Here is a 27,163-nt window from a genome sequence, read left to right on the forward strand (position 1 = left end):
TAACAAGTGGAAGACTGGATCTAGTGATTCCTCACAGAAGCCCCTTAATTTGTAAAGCTTAGCAATGGACATCTGCTGCTGAAATAAGTTGTCTGCACAGATTTATATTTCAGATAAAGGTTGCTGAGAAGGCTTTGTTGTTTTTCCAGAAATCTAACGTGTATTATAGAATGTACAATATTTTTTCCTAATCTCAGTGAAAAATACTCCTTCCCACAAAATTAAGGAAAATATCAGGGCATTCTACTCTGCAAGGTATTTGCAAAGACAGAGAATGTAAACATATTGTTTTATTCCTTTCTTTCACAACGAGGCTCACTGTATTACTCTGTTTTCAGAAAAAAAATGGCCTTTAAAATTTCAAATTAGAAAAGAGATTAAAAAACTTTAATATGCCAACATTTTTTACAGAAATTGTCCTTAGAAATTATATTGAAAGAAACAAAGCTTAATTTGAAATGTACTTGCTTGCCATATGTGCCTTTCCATCCAAAGCTTGAAAAAACAATCAAAATTCAGCCTCATTATTCCCTAGTAATGCAATGTCTAATCAAAATTAGGATCCCTCTTTTTGAATATAAAAGTAGAACATTTAGCGACGTTATGCACAGTTTATCTATCATTAATAGCCTTAACAAAAAAAAAGGCCAACTGTTACCTACTAATAACCATCTATCTTTGCTGGCCAGAAGACAAAGACATGCAGGCTTTAGTTAAGCATCCAGAAAGTATGCCAACTTTTACAACTTTAATATTCGAACTTGGCTGAAAAGTGTCATAGTGCTAATAATCATGAAGGGTCTTGGTACTTCCTGGGCTTATTTTACCTGAAAAATGTCTGTATGCTCCCCAGATGAGACAGGCAGCAACGTTAAACATCTGGATGTGGAAGCAAGTCACAACAGGGGAGAAGGAATACAAAGTAGAAACCCATCATAAGCAAACCAATGGCTACATAGTTCATAACTATCTATCTCCAGTAAAAGCTTCAGTTATCATTTCTGATTACTGAGAGATTCCCCAGATTTTAGGGCTATTTACACTACACATTTGACTTTCTGCATAAAACTACCAAGCTCATTTCAAGACACAACAAACAAGAAGAGAAGAAAAAGGAAATTATTAATGTTTGGAAATGTAGTCTACTGGGAGGAAATAAATCAATTATTTCACAGTACTCAAACTGGGATTAATGCATTCATATACTACATAATTGCAGAGAATCACTCAAAGTATTTTTGAACTTTATACTTCTGCAGTATTTGAATTTTTAAAAAGGACGCAGGTTGTGTTTTCCTCTGTCCTTCCAATAGGGGGTATCGAAGCTGAAAGGCGTGCTGTTCACATAAACCCGTGGCTTCGAGACTGGTGTGACCGGCAGAACTTTGGGTTCTTTGATCACGGGAAGGTCTATGCTACACTGGGCCTGATGGCACCGGATGGGATGCGCCTCTCTTGGAGAGGGGTAAGGATCTTTGATCAGGAGTTGGCAGGGCTGATAGATAGGGCTTTAAACTAGAGTCGAAGGGGGAAGGGGCTAAAACCAGGCACGCCGGTGAAGACCTAAGGGATGGTACGTTAGAATCAGAGGGGCTGTGTGCCAGTGAGGTCCTTCGGTCAGATCCACAAGGTGCTGAGTGTAAGGAGACGCACCTGAAGTGCTTCTACACGAACGCACGCAGTATGAGGAATAAAATGGATGAGCTAGAAGTCCTGGCCCAGTCCCGCAACTACGACATCATCGGCATAAGCGAAACCTGGTGGGATGAGTCCTGTGACTGGGGTGTTGCGATAGATGGTTACAGGCTCTTCAGGAGGGACAGGCAGGGTAGGCGAGGTGGTGGGGTGGCGATGTATGTGAAGCAGGGGCTGGACTGTGTGGAACTTCAGGTCGGCAATGGCAAAGTTGAGAGCCTCTGGGTAAGGATCAAGGGACGAACGAATAAAGGGGATGTCGTTGTGGGAGTCTATTACAGACCGCCTGGCCAGGACGATAGCGCCGATAAATTATTCTTTACAGAACTAAGAGAGGCCTCGAGATTAACTCCCCTTGTCCTTATGGGGGACTTCAACTTGCCAGACGTTAACTGGGAGTGCCACACGGCTGACACGAGCAAGTCCAGGAGGTTCATGAAGCACCTAGATGATAACTTCTTGGTGCAGGTGCTAACGGAGGCAACTAGGAAAGGTGCCCTCCTAGACCTGTTGCTAGAAAACAGAGAGGGTCTGGTGGGAGATGTGGTGATTGGTGGCCGCCTTGGTCATAGTGACCATGAAGTGGTTGAGTTCAAAATTTACAGTGACAGAAGGAAAAGTGCCACCAAAACCTCATCCCTAGATATGGGGAAAGCAGACTTCAGGCTGCTCAGGGAACTAGTCAGCAAGGTCCCCTGGGAAACTGCTCTTGAAGGCCTCGATGTCCACCAGTGCTGGTCATTCTTTAAGCAATGCCTCCTAGAAGCACAAGATCAGGCAATTCCTAAATATCGCAAGTCAGGCAGGCGGGGCAGGAGGCCGGCGTGGCTGACCAGGAACATTCTAATGGAGATTAGGCGGAAACAGAGAGTGTTTCGCTACTGGAAGGAGGGCCAGGTGTCATGGAAAGAATACAGGGATGCTGTTCGTGTTTGTAGGGAGAAAGTTCGTGTGGCCAAAGCACACCTAGAGTTGAAGCTGGCTGTGTCTGTGAGAGAAAATAAAAAGGGTTTTTTTAGATATGTGAATGGAAAAAGGAGAACTAAAGAATACATAGGGCCGCTCCTTGATAGGGAAGGTCTCCTCACAGACAATGACATAGGCAAAGCAGAGATGCTTAACACCTTCTTTGCCTCTGTCTTCAATGCCGATGATGGGCTTCGGGACCCAGGGTGCCCTGAGCTGGAGGACCGGGACGGTGGGGATGACAAACTCCCAACCAACCCTGAACGTGTGCGGGATTTGCTGCTCCATCTGGATCCCTACAAGTCCATGGGTCCGGATGGGATTCATCCCCGGGTGCTGAAAGAGCTGGCGGACGTCATCGCGGAACCTCTCTCAATTATTTTTCAACGATCCTGGGAATTTGGAGAGGTCCCGGTAGACTGGAAGCTGGCAAATGTTGTGCCGATTTTCAAGAAGGGTCAGAAAGAAGACCCTAGCAATTACAGGCCTGTCAGTCTCACGTCAGTGCCTGGCAAAATCATGGAGAAGATGGTTCTCGAACTTATTGAGGCGCACCTGGGGGACAAAGCAGTCATTGGTCCCAGCCAGCATGGGTTTGTGAAGGGTAGATCCTGCCTAACTAACCTGATTTCCTTTTACGATAAGATCACCCATATGGTGGACCAAGGGAAACCAGCTGATGTGATTTTTTTGGACTTCAGCAAGCCTTTTGACGCAGTTTCCCATAGGATCCTACTGGACAAAATGTCCACCATACAGCTAAATAAAAACATCACACGATGGGTGAGCAATTGGCTAACGGGCAGGGCCCAAAGGATTATGGTAAATGGGGCTGCGTCAGGCTGGCGGGCGGTCACCAGTGGGGTCCCTCAAGGCTCCATTTTAGGGCCGGTACTTTTCAATATTTTTATAAACGATCTGGATGTAGGAATAGAAGGTATTTTGAGCAAGTTTGCTGATGACACCAAACTTGGAGGAGTTGTGGACTCGAATGAGGGTGGAAAGGCCTTGCAGAGGGATCTGGATAGGTTGGAGAGCTGGGCGATCACCAACCACATGAAGTTCAATAAGAGCAAGTGCCGGGTCCTGCACCTGGGACGGGGAAACCCTGGCTGCACGTACAGACTGGGCGATGAGATGCTGGAGAGCAGCCTAGAAGAGAGGGATCTGGGGGTCGTGGTAGACAGCAAGTTGAATATGAGCCAACAGTGTGCCCTGGCAGCCAGGAGGGCCAACCGTGTCCTGGGGTGCATCAAGCACGGCATCGCTAGTAGGTCAAAGGAGGTGATTGTCCCGCTCTACTCTGCGCTGTGCGGCCTCACCTCGAGTACTGTGTGCAGTTCTGGGCACCACAGTATAAAAAGGACATGAAACTGTTGGAGAGTGTCCAGAGGAGGGCCACGAAGATGGTGAAAGGCCTGGAGGGGAAGACGTACGAAGAACGGCTGAGGTCACTGAGCCTGTTCAGCCTGGAGAAGAGGAGGCTGAGGGGAGACCTCATCACAGTCTACAACATCCTCGTAAGGGGGTGTCAAGAGGCAGGAGACCTTTTCTCCATTAACACCAGTGACAGCACCCGCGGGAACGGGGTTAAGCTGAAGCAGGGGAAATTTAGGCTTGACATCAGGAGGGGGTTCTTCACAGAGAGGGTGGTTGCACACTGGAACAGGCTCCCCAGGGAAGTGGTCACTGCACCGAGCCTGTCTGAATTTAAGAAGAGATTGGACTGTGCACTTAGTCACATGGTCTGAACTTTTGGGTAGACCTGTGCGGTGTCAAGAGTTGGACTTGATGATCCTTAAGGGTCCCTTCCAACTCAGGATATTCTATGATTCTATGATTCTATGATCTTATCTGCTGTCTTGTTCTGCAATCAATGTTTTATTTTGCCAGCAGAATTATTTAGGAAAATAAATAAATAAATAAATAAAATTTGATTTCTAGTATATCTCAAGATCAATTCATGTATTTAAGCTCTTCCCACCCATCAAAATTACATAGTACTCAAAAACAAACAAAACCCACCAATATCAAAGCAGAGGTGCAGAAATGAAGAGGAGAATGCCCTGTGGAATTTACTATATATGTGTATACTGTACATGTTGGGATACTCACTTCATTCATCCATCAGTACCCTAGATTCTTTGAGAACAAGTTCTAAGGAAAGCCCAAGAATTACATTAATTAAATTCTCAAGGCAACACTAGCAGAGAAATATCGTAAAGATCCACATTAATTATTCCAAACAATAATTCTGTATGGTAAAATGAATAGAGAACCAACACAAATGAAGGCAAGTGTACGAATCGAGTGTACCATCTAACTTCAGATTTGCTGTTCAGTCAAGGACAAGAGTCAGGATTTTACCACTTGCTCCAAATCATTTTTTAGAGGAGCCTACCTGTCCTCATGCATTACCTACAAATCCTGTTTCCTAAGTCTTGACTCCTAATCTAAGTCTGTCAGTTACTAGGCTAGGCTGTGCAAATATACATTCCAATGAAAATATTAGACTATATACCAATATTAAATTTATGAATACACAGATAATATTCAAAATGAACAAAAAACTCTGGAAAAACATAAACTAGTGTTTTTTCACCAAAGCATGCAAAGCATTTTGAGGGATTTACTAAACACTACCGCTGAATTACTTCTGTGGCTCACAATGTGGAGTAAAGATTAAGTAAACCACTGTCCTGCCTGACAAGGAAAACATCTATTTTAGAACACTTCAAAAATTTGGTTGATAGGTCATTATGAAGACATATTCATTTTACCTTAGGCTGCTAAACTGCTAAAATGAAGTTTCATAGATGGTGCCATAAATTTTACAGACTCTGTATGACAGTGACATTTGCTTGTATGTTTTTAATAATATAGTAATACCGAAGCAATACATATGACAAAAAAGAAAAAAAAAGAAAAAAAAAAAAAGCAAGCTGTACAGAGATTTAAAATAGATATATTTAACTCTATGCTGTTGTAACAATAACTGACTTAACTATTTGAGAAACTTTTAAAATACCTGCCATTCCTAGAAATATAAGTACTTCACTACTTTGAATTAAATTATTGGAAGTTATTTTTTCAAAGCACATGCTGGATCTGGATCAAAGAGAGATTTGCGTAAGAACTTCGTTCTAATTCACTTCAAGAAATCCTAGTGTTTCAAAGTAGCATTTATAATGATTACTAACACACATAAAAGAAGGGCAATGAAGGTTTTTGTTTGTTTGTTTGTTTTTAATATAAGGCAGTTAGTTCCACATACAATGCACACATTTTCCTCCGTGACAGTATAAAACAATCTTGCATACTCAGATAACACTTGTATACCTAGATAACACAAAGTCTCAGTTACTGGAAAACTCATATATTCACCAATTTTTCTTTCAAATTGCCATTCTACAGAGGCTGATTCAAACAGGAAAGATCAAAAAACTGAAGTGTGACCAGCCTCAGAAAGACAGACTTGTATTTTAAATGTAATATGAGATTTTAGGTCTTTCCTTTCTTCAAGGCACTGTTTGAAATGGCTTAAACAGCAGGGTTTTCGGGGTCACTTTCCTGTGGCCAGAGTAGAAGCATTGAAAATAACATGCCATTTTTAACGAATTAGTCCTGAAAGAAGATATGGTAAAGATTTCATCGATCTTATGGATGGGGAAACAGAAAGGAGAACCTAAATCTTCAAAATTCAAGGTCACTCAAAATACCTGAAAGGTTTTAGCCTCTTGTTTGGGGATATATAACATGGAATAATTTAATTTCCGGTTATAACGTATTTTTTTTCTTAAATGATACTAAAATTAGAACAATGAGGGTGGTAGGTAAGAACAATTGCAAATATTTATCTCCTCTAGGATTTGGAGACAAGAACACTGAATCTGTACAGGGACTGTCTAGAAAAATAATCAGTTCTGAAAAGTTAAATACTGGAAAGGGAAAGGATCCTGGTTTTACATGGGACAAACAGTTTGCAGATATAAAATATAATATTCTATGTTTGAATAATAATGATTTTTGGTAAAAGCATATAAAAATCAAACTATTGGTGAATAGAAGAGGATTAGTCTGTCTTTTCTTCAGATTCTCTAATACCTCTTATATCTGATTACAAAAGCCTGCTGAAATATATTTTTATATATCAGTGTATCTTTAAATTTAAATAATATATACATAAAGTAACTCTTAGGTATGATCTGCATTTTTAGCAGGCATCAGTAGTATTACTTTAAATGTTATTTCTTTTATTCTTGTAAGCCATATAATGATGTTTTTTTTCCTAAGACATCTCTTACCTGATAAATTCTTTCTATTGGTCTCACAACATTACTCTGTGGCAGAGACCAGGGAATAATCTAACAGTTACTGTTCCCTTTTGCTATGGCACTTTGTACTATGGAATTTAATGCTATGGCACCATCTACCATGGAATTTAATGCACCTGCCATGCATTTGAAGGATGGCTTCCCCAGAACCTTGTGTGTCACATACCTGTAGAAAGACAAGATGCTATATAAAAGTATGAATCTAAGTACTTTCCATTTTCTTCTCATCTTTTACTGCTTGGTAGCAGAAAATAATGGCAATGAGAAAACATTTACCCATGTTTAATCATTTTGAAAAGTAACGGTAAGTCTATTCGTTTGAAAGAACTACATACAAGTTATAACTATATCAACATGGTAAAGAATGGCAGAAAGTGACCCTTTGGGGTCTGCAAAGATTCTGACAGTGGCTGATCTTTAGGCCATCCGTATAAGGAACGCTTAATGCACAGAAAGAAAACAAAAATGTCTACCAAGAAGCTTGCAATAATGTAAAACAGGATTCCCTATGCACTGATTTTTCCCTTGTGTCAAAGCAGGAATTATTGCAGTCTTCAGAACAGCTTCATCAGAAAACACTATGTCAGGGTAGATTCACAGAGACATGGCAATACTTGAATGCACCTCCCAATCACTCACTGGTCTTTGATAAAAAAATGACTGTAAAGATGCCTTTAAGAACAACACAGATTTCTCTTCTGTTTAGAATTACTCTGAATATAAGAAATTTTCAGGTTACCGGAGAATTTCCATTTCTCTCTAATTTAGCTACACTGCCCTTCCCTTGGTACAGTGTTCCAGTTATATATGCACAGCAATGAGGGCTAGCTTCTTTTCAGACACCACAACACTTTATTGGTAAAGTTTTATTGTTCTTACAATGAGCAAATTCTACAATTTTTAGATCATGTTTAGAATAACAATAATAAAAAAAATTCCATGGGCAGTTTGAAGAAACTGATCGTTATAATGTAAGCTATAGGTGGAATGATAACAGAGAACACTAAGACAAAAAAAATTAAGCATAAATGTGTTTTCACTGCAAAAAAACATGCTGTCAGTACTATTGTCTCTGTCTCCTGCAAATAAACTGAGCTCTGTAAAAACAGTAATAAATATGCTGCTACCACAAATATATTAAAGCCTTATCTCCTTCTTTCACACTTTCTATAGAAACTTGCATTCATTTAAGCAAAAACTCAAAATCTCAGTTGAAAGAGGCAGGAGGAAATTTCAAAAACAAATTACTTTTTTTTTTTTTTTACTTTTTTTTCTTTCCCCCAGTAAGGAACTGCATTCTCACAGTGAACTGTCATTTAATAGTTACAGATGGTGAAACAGCAACAGTAACGCTCAACTCCTCTTAGTAACAGTCTGTAGTCTCACTGATATTAGGAATTTTTGCCTATATTAAAAGAGTTGATTCTTCCTGCTTCCAATGAGCCACAGCATAGATTTGCATACAAAGTCTGTTATAATTGATCCCTTTCTACAAAAATAGAATCAACCAAAAACTACAAAGAAAACAGGAGTGAAGACTTCGTAATAAGAGTTGGACTGAGTTGGATGCCCGCCATGGGCAGGCATAACTCAGGTTTCCATTTTATAGTAATGCTGTATTTTCTCTTTTCCTGCTTTAAACTCTTGCAGTTATCTGCAATAAACAACATTCTGGCACAGCTTTATTTTTAGTCAAATCCCTTCCAGGAACAGAGTGATTTTACATGAACTGCGTATCCCACACTGATGCTTTCTGTAATCCACTCCTCAGACCAAATAGTGACGAGGAATACTCACTTGACACAAATTAAAATGAGATGTTCTGACCAAAATGTGAACCTTTATATAGGTATTTGAGAACATTATCCATAATCCTACTTTAGTCTCCCAAGTCTGACAAATAAATACTTCAAATTTTGTCCCTTTACCACTCCTCAAATTTCTGCCTCCAAATCCATTTTGCCTAACAGGAACACTGTCAACTTTATAAGAAAACCTAAAATTTGAAGTAGATGCTGGAAACTTTGAAAATTTTGTAATAGAAAAAAATACAAATTTCATGGTACATTTACAATCTCAATTTAAAGAGGACAAGATTAACGCATGTACTTCTTTCTCTCTGAATGGCTGTGACTGACTGATAGTTTCATGCAAAATAGTTTTTCCACTATTTGGTCCAAAGCATGCAAACAGATTAGGGAGAAGGAAAAAAATTTCAAAGCATATTCTTTCAAAATGCTTCATATCCCCCAAAAATCTCTAGTTCAGTTACTAAACGTTACAGAAAGAAAAGTAAAAAGCCAGATTAGAGGTTTCTGAATTACCTTGCATATGCTTGCTCTTTCAGGATAGTATTCAGCATATCTTACTGCATTTTAAATCATATTTTAAATATGAGAAGAGTGGAAAATGGGTCTTGTTTCATGTTGTAGCTACCCAATTTTCTATAAAATGGCTTGGTTTCTGGTATAATAAGCCATAAGGCTTCTCTAACTTAATTCCTACTTCAGATTCAGTAACTACTGGTATCTAGAGAAAACTGTTCAGAAGAGCATCCTGAAATTAACTGAGCAATGTCCAACAATTAAAAATCAGGTATTTTAAATTTTAAATCTGTACATTTAATCTCTAATCTGTAGCTGCCAAACTTCACTTTATAGTCTTTAGGTACTTTTATACTCTTAGCTGGTAAACTGAAGATCTTTGCTATCTAATTTATATTCTCTGATAAAATCACACCTCTGATAATCTAGGCAAACTGGTCACTTAATATCATTTGTTACAGAACAGTATTTTTAAACCTGAAGATTGTATGGAATCTTTACACATCAGATAGTCATTTACATCTCCTTTTCCTTAACATAATATATTCCAATTAATGATGATATAGAATCATGTCTTTTAAAAATATTTCACTGATAATGGTTATTATTTCTATTAAATTAAAATCCCTTGCTGACAGAGAGTTTAGATTAATCGATAAATTCATTTAATAAAGGATCAAGATCTTAGAGAGAGGAGTCAGTAAGTGTTCTTTAAGAATTGAACATATACGTCATGAAGTTGATTCTGCATCTTTCCATCCTCCTTTTTTCTTGTAAGATTATATTTCTACATTAAGTTCCTGCTCATAGGAAGTGAAGAACATATACTGCTTTGAAAATAACGAACAAAAAATAAAAAAAACAAAAAAAATTTACCTGCAACGACTGGGGATTTTCTGTCATCCAAAAGTTGAATAGCTGTACTGGCTGTCACTACATTGCTTTTGTTTGCTGTTTCTGCAAGATGTATTAAGAAAAAAAAAAAAAAAAAGAAGTAAGATACTGCAGAATAAAGAAATTCAGCTTTCCACCCTCACCCCCTGGTTTGAAATAATTGAGTGAATAATGTGCTCACAAAATGTGTTCATAAGACAGCAAACCTCATAGTGTATGTATGCATACAATATACAGGCACTAGCATTTCAAAATTCCCCATCCCAACAAGCTTAAAACACTGACATGGGTAATCACACTCTTGCCTTCTCTGCAAAAAATGGCAACAAAGGTGACAACTGGTAGGGCTTCTCTGTGATGTTGACACTTGGTCTGTTGGACTTGATTACAATACTAGACTGTAAGTTGAACCTAAGCAAATATTCAACAATAATTGTTACACGTCATCTTGGGTGTTCACTTTGAGCCCTATAGAAGATGAACCTGTCAAGGGACCAGTAAAGAAGCTGCAAATTTCAATGTATGTATTAACACTTCAGATTAACTACAGAGCCTACTCCATATTGACATACTTAGTATCTTTTCAGTATCATATATGGCTCAGAATGTAGAGTGTGACAAAATTATAGACCTGTACTAAATGGGATTGAATAGACAAAGCTCCCAGGTATTTGCTCAGCAGCTCTTCTGTACCAGAGTGGAAAATGATCAGCATTAAAAATGTTCTCCTTGTCTTCAGCTGTCAGGAAATCTCTTGAGAAAGAAGAGAGAAAGAAAATACTTGTTTGTGGCATGCCGCACAGTAGTATCTATCTTCAAAAGACAAGAAAAAACAAAACTCATTCTTTCAGAAAAGAAAATGGTTTGGGACATTTTTCTAATACCATTCATACAACAAAAGGTTAACTTTAGCACCTAATAATTATTTGAGGTAGACTTGCAATTGCTTTTGTATTGAAGGATGGAAAAAATAGTAAACTAAGTACCACTAAATACATTTGTACAGATATAAAATAAAAATGTTTAATCTAAATTCTCTCTCAGAAGAATGCAAGAACAGTGAATTGTGCAATGTGAAAAAGGCAATGAAGGTTTGGTAATTTGCTGCCAGTGACCTAGGTTTTTAAGAAAAAAAAAGTAATTAATATCCTACTTTACAAAGAATATATAAGGGAGGTAGTGGACAACTACATACTTCATTCTTCAATGATCTCATGGAATACTGACAACAGAAAGTTCCTATGGGGAAAAACAGCAAGTACAGTCTCAATGCCATTGTTCTAGTTTACTGTCTAGAGGTAAGAAATTGTAGTACTATTGATCTTACCTGTCAGGCTACTCACACTGAAGCAACATTTTCTGGTCATATAAACATCATACAATTTATATTCAGTAAACAAATTATCATAAACATCAAGTACAGATTTTCTTTTACATACATAATGCATATAGATTTGCCTGACACTATCAAGCTGCTGCCTAGTAAAGGCATTATTTTTCAGACCTGATTTTATAGCTCTCTGTTCTAAGAAACCTCTACCTTCACCGCATCAGATCTTCAAGGAAGCAAGAAAGGAAAGTTTTGAATTATGAGATCTCTTGATTATCCTTCCTGTGGATCCTAGTCCACATCTGTCACTCAGATTTCAAAAGCAAAAAAATTTTGCAAAACAGTAACATAAAAACCCTGAAATATTTGTTTTTAAATGAAATATTTTAAAAAATGAAAAAACCCTTGGCATCTGCAGATGTAGCATATCCTGAACTCTCCTCTGAATCTCCTCTGAAGAATAAAGATGTGAAGCTAACTCCAGAAAAGTGGAGGGAAAAGTAAATGTATAGGATACAGGTATACAATAGCTCATTGTTCCCACTGAAGAAAGAATTTAAAGGATCCTATTATCTTTCTAATTTGTTCTATGTATTTCAGCGCACCAGAGCAAAACCCTGGAAGAGACAGTAGATATGCTTCCTAAAATAAACATTTTTTTACACACTGTTGCCAAGCATAGCTTTGTTACTTACTGATTAGTAAGCTGTTCTGGACCCACAAACAGGTTGATACGAGATAGTCCGGTCCGTGTTCCAAGGAAGGCAACTTCCACTCCCTTGTCAGAATTTCTGAAATAAAGCAGAACACAAACAAAGATAATGTTTCCAGGCAGTAAACAGATAAAGCTATGTTACCAGTCACAGAAGATACAAGTGTACACATTTTTTAGAAAGATAGTTTTAAAATGGTTTTTCGTTTGTTTGTTTGTTTTACTTTGAAGTCAAATGTGCTTTGGCAAACATACGATGTGGAAATGCTATTTAGACCAAGAGCAACTGAAAAGTAAAAGAAGGTAAATTTGGCAAGATCTGGGGGATGGGATGACACGGAAGCCAGAATAAAAAAGGGTCAGCATAGGTATATAACAACCATTTGATAGCCACTGGCACCAAGTGACTGAAGACGAGCATGAAATCCAGACAGTTCCCTTTCTATTCAACATCTCTATGGTACATCTACACTTCAAGTTTTAGGTGTGTGATTTGCCTCTAGACCTTAGGAAAAAATGTGGCAGGTAGGTCAGGCTGAACCCTGTTGCTCCATCACTAGCTACAGTACCAAGGTAGCTGCTTTAAAGAAACTACTTGTTAGGGCAACAAGAGCTTCAGATATATTATCACAAAGTGTCCTGTCTAATTAGCATAAATCAGAATATAAAAGGGGATCAAATGTCTCCACAGCTGTCTTCCTTGTGTTTACTGGATCTGTTGTTATTTCACTGTGTAGGAGGATTCCTAGAAACTTTATGCTTCTATATAAATTGATTGGTGGCTAGAGTATATGAGCATGCAAAAATTTTCAATCTTTATCTTCTGAGACGACACTGGATAATCCTTAGCTCTATGAAATAGATCTCACTGCATCTGATTTTACTCATTTAGTATGTTTTTTAGACAATATTATTTTTCATGTAACTTTAAAAACATATATAGATTTTGTTAAATTTGAATATCATCAGGATAACTCCCAGAATTGCCTTTCAGCAATAGTATCTCATGCAAACTACTAATCTTAACATGTTTTCTCTAATGAATATAACATCTTGTTGCTTAACACTTAGCTCTGGAAAACTAAAAAAAAAAATTAAAAAAATAAAAAAGAGGATTACAGAAATGATTTGTTTTACCAGGGCAATTTTTTCTGTATATAATTTGTTTCAAGATAAATTAGCAGTTCCATAAACAATTTTTGTAAATTATACATTAAATTCCTCAATTATTCTAAACAGTTTGTTAGAAAGTCACAACTGTGTGCTGTGGTTAGTATACAATTACATTAGTTATACTGTAAAATTTGAGTAACCTTAAAACTAATCATCATGATGTACATACTATAAAATAAACACGTAATACTGAATCAAAATTAGTGCTAGTTAGAGTGAAATGGTTAATATATTTTTTCCATGCATTTTAATGCAGTTGAAAAATTAAAACTCTTAGGCAAATAATCAGAAAGGGACTAGAAAACTGATGCAAACAAATCTTGCTAATCTGACAAAGCATCAGAATTTGTAAGGTATTTCATCAGTTCTTCAATATAACTATTAAAAAGATACCCATAATTATAATAACTGATACAAAGGTTACTTACTCCGATTTATTTAATGCTAGACTGGTCCAATAAGCTTCAATTGGTGCACTCACCACTGCATCAAACAGAACTTCCTGGATCAATTCTTTGTCACCTATTACATTATAGTAAAATCAGTAAACATGTGCATATGGATCTTTTGTTGTTGTTGTTGTTTGTTTGTTTGTTTTTACTGGTTAGGTAACTAGATTTTTGTTTTTACGCTAAACTCTATTTTGTCTGTGATGTACATTCAAACCTTTTGCAGTATTAAGCATTTACTATATTACATGGTGTTTCATTACAAGGTAGTTTATATATATATATATAGTTTCATTACAAACAACGATTTTTGGCTAGAAAACACAAAAATGCATTTTCCAATTCATGTAACCCTTTCCCGTATATATCTCATGCTCGCATTTGCACACAAAATAAGGCTAAAACAATTATGCCTACTGAGTCACACTAGCTCTGTTTCTGCAAACATCTTGGAGAAAATATACACTTATCCATGTGCTTTTTTCATTCAGCTTTTCAGTTCAGAAATGCTAATTTTATATATATTCTCCCTAAAACACTCAGGAAATAGCTGGTATATTCTTCAGAAGAGTCAATCAAGGCTTGATTCAGACCAATCCTGTTTGATTTATGAAACCAGATGGAATGATAACGTTGCATAACTACACCATCTGAGCAGAACCTTGAATATTTGGTTCAGGCATATTGTTTACTGTAAAAATCAGAAAGCATTGATATTTTTATTGATACTCTGGAAAAAAGTTCAAAAGCAAACGAAATAGCAAAGTGATATTAGCCATGCAAGCCAATCTCAAGTTATCAATAGTTAAACTACATAGCTTTCTATTTTGTAGAAGGTGCAGTATAACAGTTTTTAGCTACGATAATGTCTACTACATATATATTTAACAAAATACTTGCATTGGAGCAATGGCTCTTTTCCTGTGAGGTATCTTTTAATCGCTTCTAACTGAGTCATTTGACGGTGTTCAGGATGCAAGTCAGTGTTGCAATAGGACCTGAGAACATGTTGTCAAAACATTAAAATGTTAGTATATATAAGCACGATCTTTGTCTTTGAACATAAAGAATTGGTTTTAGAACCAATTCAGAACCTTTGTCTTTGAACATAAAGAATTGGTTTTCAAACAATATGAAACCAAGAAGAGTAACAGACACCAACTTCATGCTTTGTTTAAGGCTTACCATTCATCTGCTAAAGATACATCAGGGTGTTCTAAATCATGTAAACCTGTAACAGGAATAATAATGGTTTATTTAGGGAGCAGTCTGTGTAACAGATGGTTATTAACATACACTCCATAACATAAACCCTTCCCTTCTTGGAAAGTGCATTATTACCACAATATAATAAATCATAGTAAACTATGTTCAAATACACTTCAGGGTCTAACAAACTGGCAAAAGCCAACTAAATCAGATCTAAAAATGAAAAGGAAGGAAAAGTTTTGGGGTTTTTATTCCTGATATTTTTTAACTCATACAAATTGCTCACATGATATATTTGAAGTTTAGAAGAAAACCTAAGCAAAGAGAAATGCACAATGGCTAAAACCCCTCTTATTCATACTCCCTTGTTCTATGTGGCTAGTAAAGTTCTTTATGCTAAACCACATATTTCTCTTTTCACAGAAAAAGAGAAATATGTGGTTTAGCATAAATTATTTATTTCTGTCTTTTAAAAAATATTTCATTAAAAAAACAACTCCTCCCAAAAACGAAGCACACAACCCATGAACACAAACTGCAATTTACTGGATTGTTCAGAATAGGTTTATTGTTCTAACAATAATTCAGAATAGGTTTATTGTTCTAACACGTCATGCAGATGCTTGTAAATAAGAACTAAATCATTAATTATATAGCACAATAAAAATGTACTTTGACAATTTTCAAAACTTTTAAAGCATGTATCAATAGACAATAAGCAAACAGGGTTCAGAAGGCAGGCTCTGGATTTAACCCCCAGAGTACATACTATGTAAAGACAGACCTATGATGGTTAAGGAAAACAGGAAAGTCAAAACTAGAACCACAATTATCATCCTTAGAGAGGACAATAATGTGTCAGTGACAGAGGAACAGTGAAGGAAACAGTGGGAGAAAATGTTATGGCTACATCAACTTCTTTGGTGATGCATCCAGGAGGAAATATCAGACTGGCTGGTAGAAATATATGGCTAGATTAAAGAAAATAGATAGGAGATGTTGGGAACAATTTGGAGAGTAAGATCCAAGAATTCTGCTGTCCTCTTGTTCTACCTAGAAATTTATTTTTTATTCAACTGCTTCATAAAATATAAAGCATTTATTTTTACATTTCTGCCATGAATAGAAATGTATTTTTGCTGCAAGCATACAGCTGAAGAATGAAGACCTAAAAAAATAAAATCATCAGTGAAACAAGAAAGAGAATTGGAAACAGAGACCAACATAGACTTAACCATAATATCAGAAAATATTCCTCTCTTGAACAACTTTTTCTCTGCAATTCCTAAAACTTCATCACCTCACAGCGCACAGCTCTTCCACTGCCTACATACACCATGCACAGACTGAAGCCAGCTAGCAGCTCCTGCAGACCCCTTTTGCCTAATCACCTTTGCAAAATGCCTCTGTTCTCTCTTCATCTTCAGGACCCTTAGATTTCGGTCTTGTTGCCAAACAACTTTATTACCATCCAACAGTTGACTCCTCCACACATTTTATTTGCAGACTTACACCCTCACCCAAAAAACAAAAACAAACAAACAAAAAAAAAAACATAAAGCAAGAAGGGCCTTTCCCCTCATTACTTTTACTATGATGAGGTAGTTTTAGCTCTGAAATGTTTAAAAATGTGTAGCGTGTGAGCAAAAAAGCCATAGCTATTACAGTGCTCTCAGTGGTTACTTCATTCAGAAAATATCACAAATAATTAACATTAGACTATAAGTGGTTTTCTGGAACATTGAGAGAGGAGGACAGAAGATGATGCTCATCTAAAGAAAACTCGCAGTCAGACTATGCTTACTATAAATGAGGAAAAAATCCCATGAAGTAGAAGATCTAAAAAATAAAATAAAATCTAATTTCCTTATGGAATCTGCAGAGAAACATACAAGCTTTAGCTGTACCACATCAACAATTAAACTACTGTGTCAGGAATGTGACAAGGTAGAGAGTATCTTACCTTCTTCTACAGTTACATTCCCTCTGAAGAAGTATTTTCCATGTCCTCTAGAGAGAGCCACACCTAAACTGTGCAGAGAAATAAAGCAGACCTTGAAATCTGTGACACAATAAAAGACATTCAGAGATATTTTCATTTCTAACACTTCTAGCCAGTGTACTCCAATTAACTTCAAAACTGTTTCCAAGTCCTCACTGATCATATTTATTGTTCAACTAGCTGTTTCAATGCTGATTCAGTTTTGATGTTCCTGCAACAATTGGCTGTATTTATGTTTGTTTAGAGGTGCAGTAAATCATTATTCTCTAGCAAACTAATAAATGAGCCCCTCTAAGCTCACTGCTGTTCACCCAGCATGACATTTCTTCATCTGAGCCTCAAATATGCCCACGGTCTTACAACGATGACAATTTTTTGTAAATCAGACTGAGATGTTGAGAAACTACATAGAAGTGAGAATCAATGGAGCTACTGAGAGGAAAAGATGTCATATGCAGCTACAGCAGCATGATTCCTCTCAGACCTTTCCTGCTACTCATATTTTTTTCTAGTTCAACATTTTTGCATTGACTTTAGCTTCATAAACTTCCACAGTTAAGTGCCTTATTTTGCATTGGTTTTCAGTCTACCATTTAGACTATTCAAATTTAATGAACTGGCTGAGGGATCCATGACTCTTCCTACTGAATACATACACAGAATACCTTTTGGCATTCATTCATCCAAGGTTAGTAACCTGCCAGTAATCAGTATGACTGAAAATACATGGGCTGATACTTTAAGTACACATAGAGGCACCAAGTCCAAGAGCACACATGCTGCAATCAAAAGCTCAATCTGGAAACCGGCTGAAAGTAAACATCTTTGACATTACAGTGTATATTTTCATAATTGCTGCCCTGCTGTCTTCCTGAAGCTATACACTCATCCCATCTAAACTACATACAGACCATGCTGAAAAAGGCAGTTCTCCTATATTTCTGTCCTAAGGATCAGAAGTCACACTGCATGCACATATGTAGCCCAACATCTGTTTCCTAAATGGGGTAAGAATGACATTGCCACAAAAATTACACTGAGTTTTACCACCCATGTGTGGATTTTAACAAGAATAAACACATGCATCAGAGATGAGAGAAATGTGCCTATATTTTCTCTATGTAAAAATAAAGCTCAAGTTTTGTGAAGAGGTTCCATTGAAGAAAATTTCAGTTGAGTATTACAACAACCTTATGCTTTAAGCATAAGGTACAGTTAATATAATTTTATTAATGGATTATTTCTAACTCAAATATAAGCATTTGTAAATGCTTATATTTGTAAATATATAAATATATTTATATAATAATATAATATATTTTGTATATTTATATAATAATATAATATATTTTGTAAAAAGACTTCTTGTCTTTTTTGGTTTTGCTAAAATGCATGCCAAAATAACATGGCTGACTTGCTCAGTTTCAGCTACACAAATACACTCTAGGTAGTTCAGAGAAAGAAAATATCCAAACCTCAAAATGGAAATGAAATACTATCTCATTTTACATTACATTTTGTTGTGGAAAAAATCAAAATGGGGCTCAATATGTAATTACTTAAATGGATTATAGTATTTATAGCTCTCTAAGTACTTGCAAAAGCCTTTCATTCAATGTAAACCTCAACTGAATATTTTTTTTAATGAAATGTAAGCCATGACAAACATGGCAAATCTGTCTGTGTGAGCTTGCACAAACTTTCCATCCCTGGAAAAGCTGAAAGTAATGCTGGTAAACTTCTTTTCCTAGCTATTTTCAGCATTGTCCAGGGATATTTTATTGTCACTTTTTGCTGATAAGTTTTTAATGAGTTCACAAGTTCTGTACAAATGCAAGTCCAATGAGTCTGATGAAATGGCAATTTATTACGGTCAGCTCTACCTGAATGGAGTACCCTTGATGTCTGTATAATAGTAGTCATTTGTCATCACCAATACCCGTTTCTAGATTCAGAACAAGAAAGTCAGAAGGGGAGGGGGAAAACAGTTAGTTTGCTATAAGAAATGTATAAAAGATTGTGTTTAGTCAGTGATAAAAATTATAAGCAACGTATACATTCAGTGAGTGAAAAAATATACCACAGTGAATCATATTTATGGTAATCAATCTTAAGACTTGTAAAAAAAAGAAAAGAAACTGCTTGCTTTTTACTCAGTTGGAAAAGTATTTATACCCCTTTGTCCACTGTCTTTTTGACTTCCATGGAGAACTTCCCTGTTTTCCGATTCACCATTGCATTTCGGAGCTGAAATGAAGAAAATGTGTGTCAAATCCTTTATCTGCATTTTCTGTAATTCTTTGAGCTTCTTGTTACATTCATTTGGCATAAGTAGTACTGTCTCTTCAGTTTTCATAGTTCTGCTGCATACTGAACAAACCCCTTAAAGATTTCATGATAGTCTGTAAAGGCCAAGACTCCTGCCACAAAACTTTAGGAAAGTTGCTGAGGTATATAAAGCAGGAGCTCTCAGCATCCTTCATAGCAAAATAACTCTTCATGTAGTAATCCGAATCTTATGTGGGAAAGACAGTGTAACTGACAACCCAACTGTTATACAGTTTCTACATAGGAAGGTTAAAGACTGGGTTCCCATCTGGATTTGGTGTCTCAAGTTAGACCAGGGCTCATTTTTTAAATACATCACAATCTTACATACAGTAACAAAGCAAAAAAGAGAAAACCCCATTTACGTCACTATTCATTCTGCTTCAGCTTGATCCTCTAACATTGGGCTGCATCCCAAACTACCCCAAGAAACTACATCCTAACTGCATCAAAAATTAGAACCAGCAAAAGCATGACAGGCCATTTGATCGGTAACCTATTACAATGGGAACACACAGCTACAGTGCTCTGTGATTCACTCTGGTGGTCCACTGGTGTCTGGGCACCCTTTGCAAGCACTGAGTTTTATCTCTATAACAGGAGCCCTAAGGCAGTCACAGCTCTAAGAATTGGCCTGGACCTGTCCTTCTCAAAGAAGTACAAAAGAATTTTTAACACCCCCTCCAAATTATGTTTCATTACTATATAAACCAACCAACCAACCAAACAAACAAACAAAAAAAAAAAAACACTTTTAAAGAGAGGAAACTGAAAGCTGCTAGGGAAAATAGAAAATAAATTTTAAAAGGTTTATACACAGTGATTTACCTCCCACTCTTCAGGTTAAATCTGTTTCTTTATGGATTGCCAGAAATGGTGCAGTCCCCTGTGATTCTGAAAAGACTCCTTCCTAAACTGAGGCCTGAAAGGCTTATCCCTGGGCCCTTCAGTAACTTTATCTCAGCTTCTGCATGAGTTGAAGGCTCCCAGATCTGTGCTGCAAATCCCCTAGACATCAACTGTAAAACGCCATTCCTTAGCACACCTGTTTGCTCCCTAAGAAAGCAGAACCTTCCTCCAAAAGGATGCCAGCTGGCACAGCCTCTCCTTTAGGGGAACATGCCATGATTGCCCTACACCGTGAGGTGCACTAGCAAGGAGCACAGTCTACCCTTCCACAGCTGGTCTGAACACGAGGGCTCTGGGCTGAAATTGAGATATGACAAGACCCGTTTTCTCAGAAATCCTCAGTGTTAGTATTTTGAATTTGTCCATCGATTATTTCAGGACTTTAGGGGAGAAATGAGAAAGTCACTGCTAAGCAGTTATACCATCAAGATATGGAAGTATTCTATTTAAATTCAGTTAGATTTAGGTGTGGTAGAAGCAACTTCTTTTGCTTGTATTTTTAATTAATGGCCCAGTACAGAAAGTTTAAGTTGGTTGTTTCAGGATATCTTCAATTACAAAGTGAAATTACTGTATTTGTGCGACTTCTTGTGGTTAGAAGCATCTATAAATCTTTCACAACAGTAATTATCATTACAATAGAAACCCTCTAGTACTGCTAATTAATTCATACTCCCTCCTCAGGGATATTGAAAATGTAGAAAAATGTAAATGAAACAAGCATTTTTGTCTCTCTTCTATTGCTTATCAATCCAAACAGAACTTATTCTTAAGAACAGATTTCTTGAAGAATAAGTATCTCCTTTTCTTCTGAACCTCATGCCAGACTTAGCAATTCCATCAGATTTTAATAAAAATTTGTGAAGACAGTCATATCAATGCACACTGTAGGCTTTTTGAAGCAAAAAAAGAGTATGAAGCAAAAAGAGCATGCCCAAAATTGCCAGTGAAATATCTGGTTTTATTTTCATGACAAAGTTGAACATGGCTGACCTATCAAAAATTGCAAACTTTGCAGCTCTTTAAATTTAATTCTGGGGCATCTACATTTGAATTAACAACCTTACTCTTCTGTCAGGGAGTGTAAGAGGATAATTTTTAACTGGAGGCATGTATAAAATAAAGCATATATTTTACTTTTTTTTTTTTTTTTTTTTTTTAACAATACATAATAGGCATTTCTGGAAATGTTTTCCCATTTTAAGTTTTGTGGTTTTGGACTTGCGGAGCTGGTCTTAATTAACCATCTACTTTCTAACATTTACAGAACAGTTCCATTTATCTTTAACATGGTTTTCATTTTTCTCCTACTGGTGCCTGTAGTTGTCTGAGACCCATTCCTCCCACAAGCCTCAGGCAAGTCATAGATTTACTAAAAGGGCCTCCAAACTCTCAGTAGTGTTTAAGATCAAGTCTGCATGTGGGATTTAGAGTTTTACTTTTTTTTCTTTCTTTCTTTCTTTCTTTCTTTTTTTTTTGTTTTTTGCTTGCTGCGATTACATTTCTTGGCTTTGTAATCTGGTTTCTCAGCTCTTCTGCAGTTTCATCTTCCTTCTCAAATGCATAAAATAAGTACTATCTTCAAGCCTCAAAATAGTCATTCACGGTCTTTAAAAAAACAAAACAAAACAAAACAAAACAAAACTTTATTCAGCTAGAAATTATAGTAAAAGAATTTTAAGATGTGAGTTAATGAGAAAAAGGTTTCTATCCAAATTGAAACTTCTTGTCCTTCAGTAATGCATATTTCCAAACTTTACTGTAAGACACTTTTTCCCCTATTAAAAAAAAAAAAAAAAAGCACTAAAATAACACTAAAGCTAGTGCTAAGCTTTCTATTCCTAATAAAATACAGTAGCAGCAACATGGCAGGTACTGTAACCTGGGAAATGAAGTGATTAATATATATCTGCACTAATTCTATTTCAAGGTGAAAAAAAATTCTAAGCTTAGTTCTGCCAGATTTTCCTTATTGAATCACTGGAGTAAAACTATTTCTTCACATCTTTAGAGTGATATGTATTGTTACTTTCAACTAAATGTTTTCCAATCAATTGCTAACAAGCCAGTTTCACTGCTATATGAGATCATTCTATATTCTTGGAAAATTTTGTAAACATTAAATTAACATGGTAAAAAGTGAGAAACTATCTTCAGCTTCCACATAAGTGTTTCATGGGAGAAGAATATACCAGTAGCAATGTAATTTACTAAAAGCAGCCCTATGAATACATTAATTCTTTCCCTCTACAGTTGAATAAACAATGCTTTACTACTAAACCTCAGAAAAAATCAAGAACATCAACTCCAAAGCCTTAGGTGAAACAGAGCCACTTGTAACTCTCAAGTCAATATTTCACAACATATAAAGTCTCCAAAACAATTTTTACCATTTTCACACAAAATTAACAGTATCAGGGAAGTGCCTATTTAAACGATTAACAAAAATAACACAAGCTTTTTGGACACTTATTTGGATCCTCACATCAGAAAAGTTGCATAAAAAGACAGATTTCAGTACAGTAACGTACAAAGCCTCCTTCAAGTTCCAATCCCCTTCTAGATCTAATGCTAATAAGATTAGCAACTCTTTAGTGCCAAAAATCCTTTCTTTCAAAGACCCTTCTCTTTTTTTTTTTTTCTGCTTTTAGTATTTCTGACTATATGCCTCTTTGAAGGTCTTATTAACTTGGTATAAATATCCAACTTTTATAATACTTCACAAACAGGAAGAACTTGTAATGATACCAGGCTCACTTTTAAAAATACCTGAAAAAATATGATTTAATGTCAGTTTTTTTCCCTTATTTCAATATTTAAATGTCCAAACATATATGGCATTCTTAAATTATGACAACCTTCTGAACATTAATAACTTTTTCTACAATATTCAACATGTTGATTTTTCATAAAACTGTGGGTTGCTAACCATCAAACAGCAAATGAGTATGCTATTACCAAACCTACCTACTGGGGGGATTATTTATCAGAGAATATGTGCTTATTCAGATATACACTAATGAATTACAAACATTTACATGAATTATGACACATTTGTACTACATATGAGTATTGAAAATTGTGTTTATTATTGCTCCAAAGCTGTAACAGCACATCTATTTTCTGTTATGTATTAAGTATTTCTCAAACTTATTGTATGATTTGCAGGTAGGTTTTTTTTGTTTTTGTTTTTTACTATTACAGAGTGGGCAGTGGATTTGGATCTTTTCTACTAATGCAACACTCAATTTAGTTTGTTTGTAATGCAGAGTAACATTTTTCATATTCAAAATATGAAATAATTGGGCAGACTTTGTTTCTGTTATAATTAAGAAATACGAACATTTTTTAATTTTATTTTTTAAATGAGTAGGAAAGAGATAAATTTTGTGTATGTATCTTCATCAAAATGTGAAATAAAACTTTTTGCAACTTCTGGATTGGAAAAACTCAAATTTTGCTAAAATTTTCAAAACATCACACAGACCTTAGGGTTCTCAAGGAAAATACTTAGGATCTGATGAATTTGGATTTTTTGCTTTCATGTATATTCAGATAGAACACAATCACAAATAAAATCTAATTTTCAATGACAAAGAAATGGTTCAATGTCGCATTAAGCAAACTACTGAATTTCTATTAATAGATGATTAAATATGAGTGATTGAAACTGTAAAAATTAAGCAGATAAAGTATTGAAAGAAATAAAAGGGAATAAAAAAGAAAAACAAGAAGAAAAATTAATGAAGGTTTAAAAGCTGTATTTAACTACAACAATAATATTTGAGAGAAGAACATTTAAAAGGTCATTTTAAGAGGAACTGATTGTGTAATATACCATCAAAGATAAGAGAAAAGATAAGCTATAAAGTCAACCTGATTGCCAAGATTATTTGGATCCTCACATCAGAGAAGCTGCATAAAAAGACAGATTTCAGTACAGTAACATACAAAACTTCCTTCAAGTTCCAATCCCCTTCTAGATCTAATGCTAATAAGATTAGCAACTCTTTAGTGCCAGGCTACAGAACATGGCAAATCTACTGAGGAAGTCCTAAGTAATGTGTACATAGAAAAACATGCAAAAATAGAGAAGAAATACTCCAACACAAAAGTTTAAACGAGGAGGTAAGATGGTCTCCTAGGAGACGACAGGGACAATCTATCACCTGTTAAAACAGCCATTGCTAAAAACATAAATGAGCTGTTTCACTATTCACAAAGGGAGCGCGAAGAGGGAGGAAAGGTAGATCATTTTTTCAATGGAGAAAGAAGATATAGACATGTCAGAACAGGGATCAAGAAATTAGTACATCTGAAGACTGACAAAACTCCAGGGGCAGTTGTATGTGATCCATCCCAGATTTAGGAAGGACCTGACAAAGTAAATATGGGAATGTTCAGTGGGTATATTCAAAACCTCTCTGGAAAAGCAGAGGTATGGGGGACTCAGTATCGCTATTTGAGAAGGGAGCTAGAAAACATCTATGAAAAATATAGACATGCAGTCGAGACTTTGGCAGTAGGGAATTTATGGGAAAAACTAAATTACAGGACAGAAAGGGGAACACCTGGAAAGTTACGATTTAATTAAGGACAGTGAGCATGGATTCACACCAAACAAATCATGCCTAACAAATCAGATTTATTGAGGAAGTAACAGAAAGACCAAGCAAAGGTTAAGCCATGGACATAAGGAAAGCTTTTGATACAGTACTGTAGCAAAGGCTAAGCCTGCAAGGTAAGGATACGAGTGAACCACAGAGTAGATGGAGCACTGAAAAATGAGTTTACCAGAACAGACAATGTGCATAACACCTGAAAGACACAGAATGAATGCTTCTGCAGCTACCCATATGACTAAAATTAGGAGTTTGGAATGAATCTTTGATATTTGCATTATGAACAAAGGTCAAAGAATCTAATTTGTTTATTTATCTGATTTTGTACATTAAGGAAAACAACTCTAATTATTTCCATTAAGGAAAGAGAGATCTCATGAAGAGTTGTTAAACACCTTCTTTCATTTCTGAGTTTCAGCAGTTGCCTGGACCAGCCCAACAGAGATATTCTATTAATTTCTCTAGTGCTCTTAGCTACCCAGTAAAAATACACAATGAGATGCATGGAGCACACAAGCTGGGTGATGAGTTTTACCTGATAGTCTGTATTAGCAGTGTATGTACATGCACATCTAAGTGAGAACCAATATGAAAAAAAGGAAGGTTATAAAATTCTGAACAAACTAAAATGGGCTACGGGTTTTTTCCTTCCTGGGACCAGTCAATTGGCCACTCCAATGACTGCTTGAACAGTTCCATGTACAGTTGTGGGATGCAACAGTGACTTTTGAAAGGGTTTTTAAAACACATCACTTACCACATCATCTCTGTCTTCCCACTCAACCTCAGAAAGATCCACACTGCTATAGTTGGGCTTTCTTCGTTTCTTCCCTTCTTCATACTGGCATTAAAAAAAAAAAAAAAAAAAAAAAAGAGTGAGTGAAATATTTAACATATTGTTTTGCTTCCGCATCTTGTATCAGAAGACTTTTTTAAATTTGCTGGACTTATGCTGATTGTATGCTATATGCTATAATACTATAAATAACAGTAGATAGCTTAATTCACGTAAGATGAACCATATTGCTACACATTGTCTGTGAAGTAAAAAAAAAAAACAAAAAACAACAACAACAAGAAAAAAAAAAAAAACACAAACAAAAAACTTCATACATGATTATTTGCATGATCTCTTGCCATATTACAAAGCTGATCTTGAAAGACACACTGAGAAGTCAAACTCAGGAGTTGTACCTTTTTCTTTTCATATGGAACCTACATGAGACCTTCCTCTTGTAGTTTATGTTAAATGTCTCAAACTAGCTCTTTCAGCTGTACAGGAAGTTATATTTACTATAATCTTATCAAGAAAATGTTTACATGGTTCTTTTTAAACAAGATAAAATGCAAGTCTTGAGAAGTGTGGTGTTAACATTTGCTGATACCGTATTTTATCTACAACTTCATGGGAAAAAAAGTAATATACTAATAATTATAATTCATAGTTTTTTATCACTAGTCACTGTTACCCTGTAAATCTCACATTTTAAATAAACATTCTAGTGACAAATTGATTTGACACTAGGGAGTTTATAATGTAGGAAATTCTGCCCTCTGCTGAACATTCAAGATCAGAGTCTACTAGAGTAAGAACAAAAGCCCTAATCTGTGAAAGAAAAAGTATTTAGGAAAGTCTGTGAATAAACACCTTAATCTAAATGTTTAAGAAAAATTATGAGAGTCTATTTGAAATGCGTAAATAAGGAAGAAGATCTGTGAAAAAAAATGACCTTTTATCTTTTATTACTCAAATAGAATCACAGAATCACAGAATTTCTAGGTTGGAAGAGACCTCGAGATCATCGAGTCCAACCTCTGACCTAACACTAACAGTCCCCACTAAACCATATCCCTAAGCTCTACATCTAAACGTCTTTTGAAGACTTCCAGGGATGGTGACTCCACCACTTCCCTGGGCAAAATAAAGGCGGAGGATAACACCACCACTAGTCCTTATGTGGTATGACAAGAAACACTAGGAATTGTGAGAATTCCCCCACATCCTGCATCTTCCCAGCTTCTGTGACTCTCCAACAACAGAATGATAGAAAGGCAGTAAGGCAGTATATATCGTTGATTCTCCTGTGCAGGACAAACTGCCATAAACCAAAGTTGTCAGTGCTCAATTCAGCCCATTCATCACTGGGGCCAGTGCAGCAGGGATTTTCAGTCCTATTCTGTAGATCACAGAGAGACCTGAGAGGCCAAAGAGACAA

General features: G+C 36.1%; 1 protein-coding gene across 1 annotated transcript in view; it reads right to left on the minus strand.

Annotated features, from left to right (window-relative positions):
• CACNA2D3 (calcium voltage-gated channel auxiliary subunit alpha2delta 3) overlaps positions 1-27,163 on the minus strand; it is a gene marked incomplete at both ends in the record, with an annotated part of 463,508 nt that overhangs the window by 80,514 nt on the left and 355,831 nt on the right. Inside the window, 10 exons of the mRNA XM_084292978.1 lie at positions 10,196-10,276; positions 10,845-10,966; positions 12,239-12,334; positions 13,857-13,950; positions 14,754-14,875; positions 15,063-15,108; positions 17,050-17,117; positions 18,972-19,033; positions 19,264-19,335; positions 25,705-25,788. Of these exons, the coding sequence (XP_084149104.1) occupies positions 10,196-10,276; positions 10,845-10,966; positions 12,239-12,334; positions 13,857-13,950; positions 14,754-14,875; positions 15,063-15,108; positions 17,050-17,117; positions 18,972-19,033; positions 19,264-19,335; positions 25,705-25,788 (847 nt within the window). The remainder of the gene's footprint in view (positions 1-10,195; positions 10,277-10,844; positions 10,967-12,238; positions 12,335-13,856; positions 13,951-14,753; positions 14,876-15,062; positions 15,109-17,049; positions 17,118-18,971; positions 19,034-19,263; positions 19,336-25,704; positions 25,789-27,163) is intronic.

This window comes from Netta rufina (genome assembly GCF_964035555.1).
Source record: "Netta rufina genome assembly, chromosome: 10".
NCBI classification, from domain to species: domain Eukaryota; kingdom Metazoa; phylum Chordata; class Aves; order Anseriformes; family Anatidae; genus Netta; species Netta rufina.